We start from the raw sequence: 17,148 nt of genomic DNA on the forward strand, positions 1-17,148 counted from the left end.
CACAGAGCCAGTCCCGACAGTCTCCGCACCCCCACACAGAGCCAGTCCCGACAGTCTCCACACCCGGGTCACACAGAGCCAGTCCCGACAGTCTCCGCACCCCCACACAGAGCCAGTCCCGACAGTCTCCACACCCGGGTCACACAGAGCCAGTCCCGACAGTCTCCGCACCCCCACACAGAGCCAGTCCCGACAGTGTCCACACCCCCACACAGAGCCAGTCCCGACAGTGTCCACACCCGGGTCACACAGAGCCAGTCCCGACAGTCTCCACACCCCCACACAGAGCCAGTCCCGACAGTGTCCACACCCCCACACAGAGCCAGTCCCGACAGTCTCCGCACCCCCACACAGAGCCAGTCCCGACAGTGTCCACACCCCCACACAGAGCCAGTCCCGACAGTCTCCACACCCCCACACAGAGCCAGTCCCGACAGTGTCCACACCCCCACACAGAGCCAGTCCCGACAGTCTCCGCACCCCCACACAGAGCCAGTCCCGACAGTGTCCACACCCCCACACAGAGCCAGTCCCGACAGTCTCCGCACCCCCACACAGAGCCAGTCCCGACAGTCTCCGCACCCCCACACAGAGCCAGTCCCGACAGTCTCCACACCCGGGTCACACAGAGCCAGTCCCGACAGTCTCCGCACCCCCACACAGAGCCAGTCCCGACAGTCTCCACACCCCCACACAGAGCCAGTCCCGACAGTCTCCGCACCCCCACACAGAGCCAGTCCCGACAGTCTCCTTCGCAAGAGGTGCAGGGACGGCTCCACACACATGGTGTATAATTGACCGGACATGGGGCATCCCTGACTCCTCTCTCGAAACGAAGGGGGGCCGTCAAAGATCCATTAACCTTCATCCGTGGCAGTGTACAGAAGTCAGATCTGGGCGACAAAATGCGACCTGAACCCCAATGTGCGCAGAGTCCCGAGTAAGGATTTGTGATCCACCCTGTCGAACGCCTTCTCCGGATCCAGAAAAAGGAAGGCAACCAACAGACCAGTCCTCTGGGAATGGGGGACCAGGTCCCAGCCTAGCTGGATGTTGTTGTGGATGCTCCAGCCCGGGAACGTGTAGGACTGATCGGGGTGGATCATGTGGACCAGCATGGTGCCAAGTCGACCAGACATTGTCCTGGCAAATATCTTGTAATCCTTGCTGAGAAGCCAATTTTTCAGATGGCGGAGGTCACCCTTCTTCGGCAGCAGAGTGAGGACTGCCCTGCGCCAAGAAAGGGGCATCCCCCCGGTCGCTAGACTTTCCACCATGTTCGCGCCGGGCGACGGTCCGAGCTCCGTCCGCGCCGGGCGACGGCCCGAGCTCCGTCCGCGCCGGGCGACGGTCCGAGTTCGGCACCGGCCAAATGGCGGACGACGGAATGCAGGAGACGTAAGCCTGAGAAATGTAAAGGTGGTCAATTCTGCTCCACCCTCCTCCAGGCCTCATAAACATGAAACTGCTGGAGTCGGGATGGAGATTTCACCAGACATCCACCAAGTCCCTCAATTTCTCCACTGACGGGTACCACGAGAGACCAGAGCGGTCCCTTGCCTCGAGGGTATAGTTGAAATCCACCCCCCCCCCCACAAACGACTATGCCACTCATCAACGTCAATGGAGTCAAGGTAAGTGAACACTTTATCAAAGAAGCGCACTTGCTCAGGACTAGGCTCAGGAGCGAACACGTTCACTGGGTGAAGTGGCCCGTCCCCCAGGCGAATGGTAACATGAAGCAAGTGGCCTGATCCCGAAGATCTCCGGCTGAAAATGTGGGGTCAGCAAGATAGCCCCCCTACAAGAAGTGATGGCAAGGTGACTCAAGTAGAGTGACTCGAGAAGTGCTGAAATCTGCGGTTGTCCTCCCTGCTGCCATTGAGGCTGGCTATAATTATCTTCATGAGTTTAATAAACCTAGTACTAGGGGGATGGGGGGAGGGAGTGTCGAATCTTCACACAGGCAGGCAAACTGCCAGGCAGCACAGCTCTTCTCCACCTCCTCCGCAGTCTTCACCTCGGCATCTCATCTGACCTAGGCAAGGCACTGGGGTGCTGCTCAATTTAGTCCTAGACACACACATCCAGCCCTCTCTTCGCCCCTCTTCCCTCTCCTTGCTGGGGCAGCAGCAACAATGCAATGGCAAAACCTAGTGTTGTCCAGTCCCTCCTCCTCCCCCTTCATCAGCCTCTGCAGGCCACAATAATCGGGCGAAAATCCCAAAGTTCAAATGAATAAAAGCAAAAACAGTCTTCCAAGAAACCAGTTGTGCAGTGCACCCACCTTTTCAGGAGAAAACAAAACTTTTTCTTCCTCTTTCTCCCCTCCTGTTATTTCTTGGGACCTTCTTGGATTTTTCCTTCCCTCTTGAGACTTGAAGCCTGCTTTGGCTTTCCTTTTCTTTTTTTCTGCTTTATCAGAGCTCACTACTCTCTACTCGAGAGTAGCTGAGACTTTTGTAGACACCATCAATGATTGTTTCCTTGCACAGCATATTGGTGAAGCAAACTAGGGATAAACAAATTCTAGGTCTGGTTTTTTAGCAGTGACCCTGGCACTGTATCAAACCTCCATGTGAGGGGGAAGACCTGGCCAGGTCTGATCATATTGGACCGGAAATTGTGCCGAGCGCCAGAAGTAACTCGCCCACCCACAAACTTTTTGCGAGCTTCTGAGCACCAACTTGCTTTAATGGAGAGCTGCAAGAAGGGCAGCGGTCATTCCCGGGCTTCTCTGAGCTGTGACAGGCGGAAAGGATCGCTCTGTCCCCTCCAACAATCAGCTTGAAGCAAGCCATGCAGTGAGAACCAGGGTGTGAAGCTCATTCACAAACCGTGCAGAGTAAAAACCAGGAAGTGTCAGATAAGGGTAGTAAATGTACTATAAAATCAGATAGAAAAAGCAAAATAAAGAGAGGGTAAGATTAAAAGATTGAGATAAAAGAGACAGAAAGAAAAAGTAAAAATTTTAAATTTTTTAAAAAATGTACAAAAACTATTAAAATCAGGAGTGATGAGACTCCACATTTTTTAAAGTACATATTCAGAGCCAGAGAGGTTGTTTGGCAGTCATTAATTCCTACCACGCTGTTAAAAGTTAGTTTAGACCTGATATAACTCAGTGTACCTTTTTTTTCTGGCGAGATTAGTTAGTTTCCAGCTGGAGAGCAAGTTTGTGCTGGTTCATTGATTCCTGCCGGCGATATCTCTTTCATAACGCAAAGCTGTCAGATCAGCAGGGAATCAGGAAGAGCAAGTTCCCGATTTCCACATTTGACTGCGCAGGTGCGCTCGCTGGAACTTGCCGTTCGATTTGCCCGTTAATAACGGTGAGCGCTGTTAGGCTCGCCGTTATTTTACGAGCAATTTCCGGCTCAATATAATTAGGTTTAATTTTATTGGCTATTCCAAGACTGCTGCCAATTTAATGCTGGTCCCAGATTTTAAGAAGGCGAGCTTTACAAAAATGGCTGAAGATCTTGGAAAAATTGACTGGGCAACCCTACTAGATAGGCAACAAGTACTGAGGACAAATGGGTTCTATTTAAAAACATCCTCAAACGGAATGAAGCCATGTACGTCCCAATGGTTAAAAGGGCACATGGTAAAAGAAAACCATTATGGTTGACGAGGAATGTACAGAGGCAAATTCAAAAACAGAAGGCATTCTAGACACTGGAGGCAATTAACTCACAGGAGAACAGGGAAAAATATCACATGAAATTAAGGAAGACAAGAACAGCCATAAGATTAGCAAAGAAATCTCTGGAAAGAAGATGGTGCCTAATTGTGGCAGTAATAGCAAAACCTTTTTCAGCTATGTGAGAAGTCAGAAGACCATAAAAAGGACCATATAGGGCCACTAAAGGATACTGTATGGCAGATTCAAACTGATTCTCAGGTTATGGCAGAGCTGCTAAATGACTATTTTGCATCAGTCTATATTCCTGTAGACTATGCTATGTTCCAGATGAGGGGTGCTCAGTATTGAAAAGCATTATTAATATCAAAATAGACAGTAATGTCATCTTGCATAGATTAGAAAAGCTTAAAATTAATAGGGCTCCAGGTGCGGATAATATCCATCCAAGGGTGATTAAAGTGACAGGACAGGAGCTCTGTGAGCCCCTTGTCTGTATCTTCAATAGTTCAATAGAGTCAGGGATAATTCCCTTTGACTGGAAGCTAGCTCATGTAGTTCCTATTTTCAAAAAAAGGGGACAAATCAGAGCTGGGGAACCACAGGCCTATCAGCCTTACATCCATTATTGGGAAGATTCTGGAAGGGATCGTAAGAGATGTCCTTTATGATCACTGGGAAAGGGAAGGGGCCATTAGAAATTCACAACACGGCTTCGATAAAAAAAGGTGGTGGCTAACAAATTTGATAAGAGTGTTTTGAGGAAGTCGGTAGAGTAGTGGATGAAGGAAATCCAGTAGACATTGTCTACCTGGACTTTCAGAAAGCCTTTGATAAGGTATTTCACACTAGGTTACTTCATAAGATAGAATCTTGTGCTATCAGTAGAAATTTGAAAAGCTGGATTAGGAATGTGGTTCAGCATGGAGACATATTACTAGTGGTGTCCACAGGGATCGGTCCTAGGCCCACTACTCTTCACACTCTTTATTAATGACCTGGACAGTGGTGATGGGAGTATGGTAAGTAAATTTGCAGATGACACCAAAATCTGTGCAAGGGTTAAGATGGTAGAGGAGTGCAATCAAATCCTAAAGGATTCAGATGTTCTAGGGGAGTGGGCCACACATTGGCAAATGGTGCTAAATTTAGATAAACGTAGTGTCATGCATGTTGTTAGGGCCAACACAGAAGACACGTATCACTTGCAGGGAACAATACTGAAAGAGGTTGAGAGAGAAAAAGATCTTGGTGTTATTGTGCACAGATCACAAAAGGTTCATGACCAATGTAGAGAAACTGTGGATAAAGCTAACAAGGTATTGGGTTCTATTAATACAACCCTTCAGTATAAATCAAAGGACACTATACAGGTCGTTGGTCAGACCGCATCTAGAGTACTGTGCCCAGTTTTGGTCCCCCTACATGGTGGGTGATATAGCAGCTTTAGAAAAGGTCCAGAGGAGAGCTACAAGAATGATTCGTAGCTTAAGGAACCTCAGCTACTCAGATAGGTTCAAGGACCTTGGTCTATTTACTTTAGTAAACAATTTTACAACACCAAGTTATAGTCCAACAATTTTATTTTTAATCCCACAAGCTTTCGGGGGCTTCCCCCTTCCTCAGGCGGTGCTGAGGAAGGGGGAAGCCCCCGAAAGCTTGTGGGATTAAAAATAAAATTGTTGGACTATAACTTGGTGTTGTAAAATTGTTTACAATTGTCAACCCCAGTCCATCACCGGCATCTCCACATCATATTTACTTTAGAGCAGTGTAGACTTACAGCTGACCTGATAGAGGTCTATAAAATAATTAAAGAGCTGGATAGTGTCCCTATTGACAGATTATTCCAGTTTAACAGGTTGGGAGGACCAGGGAACACGAGTTTAAACTATGGAAAGGCAGGAATAGACTGCATGTTAGGCGGTGGTTCTTTTCCCAGAGAACTGAGTCTCTGGAATATGTTGCCGGTTGGTGTGGTGGGTGCCGACTCTCGGCATTGCTTTCAAGAGGGAGCTGGACCGGTTCCTGACTGGGGGCAGAGATCGCATCATATAGAAGGTAAATGTCTTTATAGATAACAATTGATCCATGTGATCTCCTGGACTAGTTTCGATCCCCTGAGGCGTTCAGAGAGGAATTTTACAGAGTATTTTTTCCCTTAATGGCCCTGGGTTTTTTCTGTTTTTTGCCTCTCCCAGGAGATTACATGGCTGTGGAGATGCGTGTGAGGCGGAGGGGGGGGGGAGGGGAAGGGAAGAAGTGTTTAGCTATGATGGTCCGCCCATCATGGTGTGGGACAGGCTTGATTGGCCAGCTGGTCTTTTCCTACCCCATCAATTTCATATGTTCTTATGTCCCTCTGTGCATGGATAGTCAGAAAGAGCAGATTCTGAATAGCATGAATTTGCAGCTCATCGTAACAAAGTGAGGGAAGCACTTGCCCAGTCAATACATGCTACAGTCAATCACAGGGAAGGAAAGGAAATGGTGGAATTTATCATCCAACAGTGAGCTCTATCCACGAAGGAGAATGAGGAAAACACGGAAAGCTCAGAGGAGCTCTGTAACATAACTCCAGATGTAGTTACAGACAAAGACTTTGAGACATTGATGAAAAAGATGACGAGGACATTGATGATTTTCTCTGCCCATTTTTACCGGAGTTTGTTATCAGCGTACGATACACTAATGCCCTAGCATCTGTAGTTCCTTGGTGTACACTGGAACAAAGAAACACAAAGCTGGAGCAATAGAATTTATCCTTAATCATGAGGAGCATTCAAACCTTCCGAGCTCACTGCTGACACGGCTGTTGGCCACGTCTTCTCTGCATCAGAGGAAAAGGCAGAGGTGCTCTGAACATAATACCCAGGACACAGTAACTCCACCCCCGCAGCACTGAAACTACAGGGAAAAAACTTCTAACTTTAATTATCTGTGGCAGAAATCCATCCTTCAGAGAAGCTTTAGGGGCTTTTTCCCCCAAACTCTGGAAACAATAGAAAATGAGGAATGGATTGTGGAGCTTAGTGAAGAAATAACTGACCACATTCACTGTTACCACTGTTGGACTGGAAAAATAGACTTGTGAACAGAAATCCAAAACCTCCAGCCTCCCCTCACCTAATATATATATATTAAAGAATGATTAGCCACTCCTACCCTCACATACATAAGTAGTTAAATCGCACATGTAGCATTTAGGTAGCAGCAAAGCATGATGGGATACTTGACCATTATGGGAGCAGTTCGTAACCCACACTGTAAAAGCTGACTAAGGCAGGTTTGTTGGATTTATGGCCACCCCCTCGCTTAACTCCAGAACACATTAAGGAATGTTTACCCAAGGCCAAGGCTGACATTGTTTATCCTAACCAGCTTACTTTGGATGATTAAGGGAGGAGCGGTGGATATCTCCAAGGTCACCCCAGCACAAAAGGGAGTGAGGGATGAGCTGATCAGGACTTTGTGAAGACCCCCGTGCAGTCTCAATGTCTGGGACTTATGCGTTTACTGATAAGGGTCCTCCTCAGGAATGTGAGATGTTTAATGTCATGGGATGACCCAAGGTAGCCCCTGACAAGTGAGCGGCAGACTATACCACCCAATGAAACCCACTGTAGTTACGTAAACATGTACCCCCCACCTTTCACAGCAGGTGGGTGTTGCTTATTGAAAAGGTATAAACTTGCTTGTAGTGCTAATGTTCCTTTGAGAGTTGGGTGTGAGCTTGAGGAAGCTTACCACTCTTCCTTTGTGCACAAGGTTTTCTAATAAACTTTAACTTTGTCAGCAGTTCCGTCTCCGTCTGGTTTTGCTCTCTAAATTCGAGTCTAACACCACCTTTGTCCACAAGAGAAGGGGTTTCTCTGTGTTCGGCTCTGGTGCTGCACGAAGTCAGAACAAAAAAGTGGTAAAGAATCATCTTCAACACTCTACAGAATGTTCAGCAATGGAGCTTTAGAGATAGAGCTTCTAAGAATTGGCTACTGTGCTGTACAACACTTGGACACCACCCTGACTAAACTGAAGGATTTTGCAAAGTTAAATATTTTTAAGAAAACTGCAATTTTCTCCCACATTATTAAGGACGAGACTGACAGTGAAACAACAAAGATTAAAATCACGATCATTTTAATGCTTTTGATACACAGGGCGAAAACGGGGCCTAGCGAGTGGCCAGCCCATCCAGGAGCGGCAGTGGTGCAGCCTATCCCAATTTTTAATGGCCGGGCCTCATTGCCATTCTGCAGGATGGACTCCCGCCCAAACCAGAGGAGCCCGGGGGGCGGAAGCAGTATTTTGGGTGGCAGGAGGCCTCCGTCTGGCACCTGAGGGAACGGTCCCCGGCACAAAGTAAGTAATTTAAAATTGCAGTCGGCTGGAAAGGGGCGAGAGGCCATTGGGTAAGTCTCCCGCTTCATTATAACTGCCCCGCCCAATTTCTGCTGGGGGTGGGGGGGGGGGTGGGTGGGAAGAAGGAGGGTTAAAATTCCCCCCATAATGTCACTTTCGCCTAAGGATCTCATTCTGCCCAGAGTACAGACCGACATTCCACATAATGTGCTGAGCCATTTCAATAGGAAGACTTTGTGGGAATGAAGGTTGAGGTTAGACACTTGACAATGAGTTAAGTTTGATAAAGATTGTAATCCTGTTCCCCAGAGCCATTTAGCCCAATGACCTACAGCCTACAATTTCACTAGAAAAATGAATTGCTGACCTACATGCATGAGTTCACCAAGACAAGCCAACGGAGAGAGTGACAACTTCTGTTTGTAAGTCTGCCATGTGCATCTTTCATAAAACTGGAGCCTTTATCAAATGGCAACAGTGAATTAATTAAAATATGGCTGAATACTGTTTTCAGCTTGCCACATTTGGAGACTAATGATAGTACCAACATGGACATGGCAGAGAGATAGATTCATAGAAATGCATAGCAGTTACAACACAGAAACAGGCCATTCAACCCAATCAGTCAGTGTTAGCGTTTACCCTTCACGTGAACAAATAGTTCGAATGACATTTGCCCACCTTATTTCCATATCCCTTCAATTCCTTTTCCTTCATCCACCTATCCAATCTAATCTTGAATATTGAGAGTTTCTGCCTCAACCACTAGCCCTGGAAGGAAATTCCACCGCCTCAGAACTTTCTCTGTGAAGAAGTTTCTCTTGCTCTCGTTCTAATCTCTTACATTTGATCTTGTATCTATGGCCACTCGTTCTTGACCTCTCAACTACTGTAAACAGTCTGTTTCTATCTACCCTGTTCCATCCTTTCATAACTTGAAATACTTTTATTATATCGCCTGGTAATCTGCATTGTTCTAATGAAAAGACCCAATTTTTCAAGTCTTTCTTCATATTTCTAGTTCCTCAAACCAGGCAGCATCCTAGTGAATCTGTGATGTACTCTCTCTAAACCCTCAATATCCTCCCTATAGTGCAGAGCCCATTACTGCACATAATACTCTAACTGAGATTTAATATAGGGTCATCATTACCTCTTGGTTTTTATATTCTATGCCTCATATGATAAAACCTAGAATTCTATTAACTTTTTTTACAGCCTGTCAACCTGAGGCGCTGCCTTCGTGAACCTGTCGCCCCAAATCCCCCTGCTCTTCTTCCATTTAGAGTATAATTACTGCTATCATTTTTTTTACTAAAATACATCACCTCACAATTACTGACATGGAATTCCATCCTCCAACTTTTAGTCCATTTCTCCATCTTACCAATATCCCTTTGCAGTTTCCTTCGGTCTTCTAAAGATTTAAAGATTCCTTACAATAGACAGGAGACTCTGCAGGATAATCTGATGCTTGTTTTGGATTGTCACCCGATGGCCTTCAGTCTATGTTGAAGAACACGGGGATTTGGATACAATCCACAAAGGACTATGAACGAGAAAAGGGAATGGTGATTACTTTACAGCTGACGACGGTTTATCTAGAAAAGACTGACATTAACAGTGAGGTTCCATCACATAACTTGGCAGCTATTATTGGGGCAATGGTGCTTTGATGAGCAGATCCATCACTTGTTCTAAGGGAGACAGCTTAGTATTGAAAACTTGTACATGCTGCTTTATATCCAGTTTCACTTTGAAGGGTTTCCTATGGATCGTTAAAATAAGGTAATGGAGAATCTGAAAGTCACCAAAGTTGGGTTAAGTCATCTTGACATGAAGTCCTCTTTCAGACGTGCACTGTCATTGGCAATATTCTGTCAAAATGTGTGGTTTGTGGCCAGTTGAGCCCTCTATTCAACAATTTCAAAAGGACTTACCAACGAGCAATGCAACAATTCCTGTGCAGCTTCTTTTGTCATGAATGTCATTAAAAAGTGTGGAGCTATCCTTGTAGATATCCCTGAAATAATCGATGTACTTTACAATCATTTGCAGTCAGTTACTCAGCTGCAGGTATCACATGCATCTTCTATCTCCAGTCTGGCTTCACAAAATGTCCCATTCGTTTTGCCATGTCTTCTCACATATCGAATTCCATTTGACAAGCACGTTACTGACATATGGAGATCATTACAGAGAGATAATTCACTAGCCACAACCTCAATTAAATACTCACTGGATAAAGTAAAGTTCCTGTATGGTGACAGCAAATAATATCTTGGCAAGATGTGACAAACTCAGCAACTCAGCAGCCGTTAGCAATTATCTGTGCTCTTCGTGAAACAGTATGTAATCCTGACTCAGAAACAGTGATAAATATTCTATACCCCCAGTTATTCAGTACCCTCCTGATTCATCTCAGTTCCAGTATCCTGGTCAAGTTCCTATGGGATATTCTTAGCATTCCAAAGGATAGGAAAACCTTCAGCCTGCTTCAACAACCTAATTGCATTGATGTTTGCAATTACACTGCCTCAAGTTGGCCTGACAGAGGTAAAGGGAGAGGATACAACTATAAAAGAAAAGGGAGGTTGGGATCTCATCAAGAGTCCAGGAGAGCACCATGAGGGTGTGATACAGCTGCCAAGCACAATGACCGTGTTTACTGTTCCTTGTCTGATCAAAATTGTTGAGCAACTCAATCTTGTCCTTGTTAACGTTAATGAATCAGAGAATCACTGTAGCTGCCATTTTTGGAGAGCTTTTAAATCAATCAGTGCTATCAGAATTGTTATTCACAGATACTCTTGTGGGAGGCTCACGTCGATGTTTGATCAATCCTTCTCCTTTTGCCCAGTGGCTGACTATTAAAGGTTTGGGAAAATGCTCCAATTGGAGCTTCTCAAAAGATGGAAAAGTACTCCATGAAGTTATTGTCTGCAGTGATTTCTGTGATAGAGTCTAAACTCAGCAATCTCATAGCAGTTGAGGCATTGTCAATTGTTTCAAAGATCAGCTGAGGGGGAATGAAGTAAATTCCATTCTTATCGATGCAGCAGTTGCAATTGAGCCTTTCATTAAAAATGAATATGACAAAGAGAGAATTGCAACACTTAATGTACTTGGACTGCTAATCAGATTTGGAAATATGCAACTGAATTTATGGAATGCCATCTATTCCATCTTGGTCAGCAATAAGATCATAAATGGTGCTGAATTTGACTGGTTCAATAATAGTATCAGAAAGCATATGCCACATGTTTCAAGAGCTTTCATTGGAGGAGACCGTACTGGATTAAGAGAAATATTTGAGCGACATCTCCAAATGCATTCGCAAAGACTTGCCCGACTAAACCATCTTCTGCATAACAAGCTGTGATGCCTTCTTCAGCGAACTACTACCTGAAACAAGAGACAATGTAGTCACATTTCTGCGGTTCAACAATTCAACTAAGTTTCCTTGTGTACAACGCACCCCCAATTTCTTCCTTGCGGCTTACATTTACGAAGAGATTACTGTTTTGCTATCAGATCATGGCGACACAGCACCTCTACATGTTTTAGAACCATCAGCACAAAACTATTGTAAGGTGAGATTTGCTTGCATTGTGTTTGGAAAGAGCCTGTCTGAAATAGAGCAATAAATATTGAAAATGGCCAAAAGGAACAAAACATCACTATGGAAACACTCTGAGCTGTTCTACAGTCAATATGAATGCCCAAATGGGAAGCTGCATGCTCTTTACTCTTGCATGCTATTTGTCTATAAAGGACATCTCTGTTCCAATTATCACCAAACAAGCTGCAATCTCAGTTATTGGGAAATAAATTTTTGAATAAAGATGAGTTTACTGAAAGAACTTCCTGCATTTATTTTACAAATATATTTATTGTAGTGGTGTCAGTTGTGGCTCAGTGGTCGCCTCCGAGTCAGAAGGTCAAGTCTCACTCCAGAGACTTGAGCACATACTAAAGGCTGACACTCCAGTGCGGTACTGAGGGAGTGCTGCAGTCGGGGGTGCTGTCTTTCGGATGAGATGTTAAACCGAGGCCCCATCTGCCCCACCTCAGCACGATTTCGAAGCAGGAGGGTTCGCCTCGGAGTCCTGGCCAATATTTTTCCCTCAACCAACACCTAAAAATAGATCATCTGGTAATTATCGCATTGCTGTTTGTGGGACCTTGCTGTGTGTAAATTGGATGCCACATTTCCAACATTACAACAGTGACTACACTTTAAAAGTACTTAATTGGCTGTAAAGCACTTTGGGATGTCCTGAGGTCGTGAAAGGTGCTATATAAATGCAAATCTTTCTTTCTAACTATCTATTTATTTTACAAATATATTTATTGTAATTAAACCATTTAAGAAATTTTTTTTTGTATTTTTCTCTTCAGGTCCACACACAACCAAGACCATTGAGAGAGAAGTTGGGCACCTTTCTCCCAGGTCTATTTTACAGTGACTTGTGGTGTCCCACGCAGTGATTTCTCCATTCAAAATTCCCGAATGTATTTTATAGCCCTGAAAATGTGAGGCTCCGCCCCCAACATGGCATCTTGCTTCACGAGAGCGTAGATTGGACAATAAAGCGAGGAGGTCATCGCACTTGGACTTCAGTGCGCCCAATTCACCAGTAATTGATTTTAGATGCCCCATGATTCAGGTTGCCCTCTGTACCTCATTCTCCAGTCTGTGCTCCCCCCTGAAGAAAGACTCTGCCCACAGTCGGTGCATGGGAGTACAATTTCAGCATCGAAATTCCCATTTATTATGTTTATGTTTCAATTCAAATTATTGGTTAATTCATTTTTTTAGCACAAAATTTCTGTTTGAAATATCAAGAAATAAAATAACAGAAATTAGATTTTTATTTTATTTGGGGTGAACTGTTTTAAACATTTAACATTTTTTTTGGCACCAAGTCCCGTTCACCCATCACCCCTATGCTCACTGACCTACATTGGCTCCTGGTCCCCACACGCCTCTTTTAAAATTCTCATCCTCATGTTCAAATCCCTCAATGGTCGCTCCCCTCCCTATCTCTGTAACCTCCTCCTGCCCTGCAAGCCAATGAGAACAATGCGTTCCTTCAAATCTGGGCTCTTGTGCATCCCCCACTTCCTTCGCCCCACCATTGGTGGCCGTGCCTTTAGCCGTCTATGCCCTGAGCTCTGGAATTCCCTCCCCAAACCTCTCCGTTTCTCCATCTCTCTCTCCTCCCTTAAGACCCTCCTTAAAACCTACTTCTTTGACCAAGCTTTTGGTCACCTGACCTAACGTCTCCTTCTTTGGCTCGGAGTCAATTTTTCTCTGATTACCCTCCTGTGAAACGCCTTGAGACGTTTTACTACGTTAAAGGCGCTATATAAATGCAAGTTGTTGTTGTTGATTTGTGGGAAGAAGATAATACAGCACCACCTAATGGTTTGATAGGTAATGGTTACAGGTCAGTGTCACTTAGCATTGGAATTACCACTTGATCATCACCTAATGATGTGACACATTGGAATACCCATTGGAAATATTTACATAGCAGGTTAAAACAGTGCACATGCCAGAGGCAAGATTTCTGATAGAAAAATTAGAACAAGTATAGAATATGGTCTCTAGAAAAAAAAATTAAATGTAGAATAGAGAATGGGGAAGATTGCAAATAGGAGCGGTTTTTCAAAGTTTTATTTTATAATTGTCTTTAGAATTAATATTGGGTTAATATTTACCATGACAGTAGCACACCTGATGTTTCAGTAGGTTATGCTGCATTATAGGGAGCTGCTGGTCTGAGGCCAATAATTGCAGTATCAGTTCTAGGCCATCAGTACCCTGTTTACACAGTCTGGTTCCCACTACAATTCTTCTGAACAGGAGAGAGCCCAAATGATTAAACTTTAAATATTCAGAGAGTGCGAGCAGGACTGTCCACACTCTCTAAACATTTAAAGCAAATGCAATTAGGGCTAAAAAGTTGAGGGATAGGGTCCCTTTTTAAACTTGGTTTGACTCCACCTTGGAGTTATATTTCATGCTCTTCAGATCTACACTGCAACAACATAGTCATGCTTAAGATGCAGTGTAAATGCAACTTCTTTTGGTGCATGAGCTAAAAATCAAATAGTGGCCTGGACAGTGAAGATCAGTAACCTTAAGGCGACTAGTTTGCTGCTGCTTAACTCGTTACCTCTTCTGGCTCTTGTGTCCCTTCTAGCTCCTACTGTGTCACTCCCCGCTACCTCTCTTCTGGCTCCTGCTGTGTCACTCCCCGCTACCTCTCTTCTGGCTCCTGCTGTGTCACTCCCCGCTACCTCTCTTCTGGCTCCTGCTGTGTCACTCCCCGCTACCTCTCTTCTGGCTCCCACAATCGGGATGGGAGTGGCGGCGATCAGGGGAGGGGTTGCCAGCAGCAACCTGCTTGCTTTGAGGTCTGGTTTTCCTGAGTTATGGCAAACAAATCTTGCAGCGAGGGCCTCAAACAGGCATTAGACCCCTTATTTGCATAGGAAAAGGGCCTAATGCCTATTTCAGGCATGGGCACTGCATGTTGATATTTTGGCCATTACCAATATGAGTGTGCACTTCCTGCCTGCCATATTGGAGGCTTAGGAGGCAGTTTAGTGTGTGCGGCCAAATTTCTTTCCCCGTTTCGAATATTTCTATAATGAGTAAACGTAAGTGTTAGCGTTCAAAGAAAATTAAAGAAAAAACTCAATTTTTTAATGCCCCAGTGATTGTTCTCCTGGATTGCTCGCAGCAGTGTCCAGGAGATTAATCTTCAATTCCTGGAGACTGCAGGGCAATCCTGGAGGGTTGGCAACCGTCGCGGGGAGGGGGATGTGGTATTAATGGGTATGGGTAGGTTGTGGGGAAGAGACAGGCTTGATGGATTTGGCTGGTCTCTTTCAAGTTTAAAAAAAAAATTAAAACATTTTGCTCTCAACAAAATTAACTGAGCTAACCACTCTCTGTAACCCTGAGAGCAGAGGGGAATGGAACGTGTAGGCCTAATCAACATGTATGGAGACCACCAGCACACGTTCACATGTAGCGCGTTCATACACACACTAATTGCCAAGCAACCAGCTCATTCATGAATGAGACCGCGTCGCAGGCGGCACCTATTGGACGTGCGTGATTGCGTCAGCATGATTGACAAAATGAAAAGTCCCACGGGGAAGAATGTGGGCGGGGCCGCCGTTTAACCCTTACGTAATTAAAGTTTATTTTTTTAAAAAAAGAGCTCGAGACACTTTTCGAACGGGGAGGGAAATTCTAATTTGAATATAACCGTCAACAGCAGCGCGCCCGCGTCTCGGGGCCGCGCAGTGTCACAGCGGAGGACGGCATGCGGCGCTACCTGAGGGCGGTGCTGCTGTGCTCGGCCTTCGCCGCCTTCTTCATCCTTTACGTGTTCAACGAGATCGCCGAGGCGGAGGAAGGAGTTCGAGGGCCGTCCACTCGGGATGGGAGAGGTCGAGGACGGGCAGTGGGCCCGCCGGCCTTGGTGCGGCCGGAGCCGCTGAACAGGTAAATGGCGGCGGGGCGGGCAGGAGGTCCTCTCTAATCAGGAGGAGTGGGTACCGGGACTGGGTCCACGCAACTCAGAACGGACGCGTTATTAAAATATGGAGCCCCTGCAGCCTGCCGCAGGAGCGTCTCCTACTGGCTTGGCGGGCACACGCACTGTCCCCCTGGTGCTGTGGATCAAAGCATTGCAACCCCGTCCACCCCCGCATATGCAGTGCTCCGAGTAAAAACAATGCCTCGCCACCCCCTCCCCACGGTGCAGTGGGTTGATGCATCGTGCACCTTGTCCATAGTGTTGTGATCAAATGCACCAACATCTCCCCCCCCCCCCCCGTTCAGTGCTGCGACTAAATGCCCTAACCATAATGTTGTGAGTAAATGCACCAAACTCTCTCCAATATGTGACTAAATCCACTAACCTCCCTCCTGTCTGCAGTGTTGTGATTAAATCCACTAACCTCCCTCCTGTCTGCAGTGTTGTGATTAAATCCATCAACCTCCCCTCTACAAGTATATAAAAAGGAAGAGGGTAGCTAAAGTAAACATTGGTCCCTTCGAGGATGAGACTGGGGAAATAATAATGGAAAACAAGGAAGAGGCAGAGGAATTGAATAGATATTTTGTATCTGTTTTCACAGTAGAAGACACTAATAATATACCAATCATAGTAGAAAATCAAGGGGCAAAGGGGAGGGAGGAACTAAAAGCAATCACTATCACTAGAGGAAAAAGTACTAGGTAAATTAATGGGTCTAAAGGCTGACAAGTCCCCTGGACCTGATGGCTTGCATCCAAGGGTTTTAAAGGAAGTGACTACAGAGATAGTGGATGCATTGGTTGTAATCTTCCAGAATTCACTAGATTCTGGAAAGGTCCCAGCAGATTGGAAAACCACAAACATAACACCCCTATTCAAGAAGGGAGTGAGTCAGAAAGCAGGTAACTATGGACCAGTTAGCCTAACATCCCTCATTGGGAAAATGCTAGAATCCATTATTAAGGAAGTAGTAGCAGGACATTTGAAGACTCATAATACAATCAAGGAGAGTCAACATGGTTTTATGAAGGGGAAATCGTGTCTGACAAATTTATTAGAGTTCTTTGAGGAAGTAATGGGCAGGGTGGATAAAGGGGAACCAATGGATGCAGTATATTTGGATTTCCAAAAGGCATTTGATAAGGTGCCACATAAAAGATTACTGCACAAGATAAGAGCTCATGATGTTGGGGGTAATATACTGGCATGGATAGAGGATTGGCTAACTAACAGAAAACAAAGAGTAGGGATAAAAGGGTCATTTTCAAAATGGCAATCTGTAACTAGTGGGGTGCTGCAGGGCTCAGTGCTGGGGCCTCAACTATTTACAATATATATCAATGACTTGGATGAAGGAACAGAGTGTCTTGTGGCCAAATTTGCTGATGATACAAAGATAGGTGGAAAAGCAAGTTGCGATGAGGACACAAAGTGTCTGCAAAGGGATATTGACAGGTTAAGGGAATGGGCAAAAATTTGGCAGATGGAATATAATGTGGGAAAATGTGAAGTCATCCACTTTGGGAGGAAAAATAAAAAAGCAAAATATTATTTGAATGGAGAAATACTACAAAATGCTGC

At 45.2% G+C, this 17,148-nt stretch overlaps 1 protein-coding gene across 3 annotated transcripts in view; it reads left to right on the top strand.

The window, feature by feature from the left end:
* Positions 1–15,225: 15,225 nt before the first annotated feature.
* Positions 15,226–17,148, top strand: part of gxylt1b (glucoside xylosyltransferase 1b) — a 93,453-nt gene continuing 91,530 nt past the window's right edge. For all 3 annotated transcript variants that reach the window (XM_067999882.1, XM_067999880.1, XM_067999881.1), the window contains exon 1: positions 15,226–15,530. In XM_067999882.1, the coding sequence (XP_067855983.1) occupies positions 15,349–15,530 (182 nt within the window). In that variant the 5' untranslated portion in view covers positions 15,226–15,348. The remainder of the gene's footprint in view (positions 15,531–17,148) is intronic.

Source organism: Heptranchias perlo, chromosome 18 (assembly GCF_035084215.1).
Source record: "Heptranchias perlo isolate sHepPer1 chromosome 18, sHepPer1.hap1, whole genome shotgun sequence".
Lineage (NCBI taxonomy): Eukaryota > Metazoa > Chordata > Chondrichthyes > Hexanchiformes > Hexanchidae > Heptranchias > Heptranchias perlo.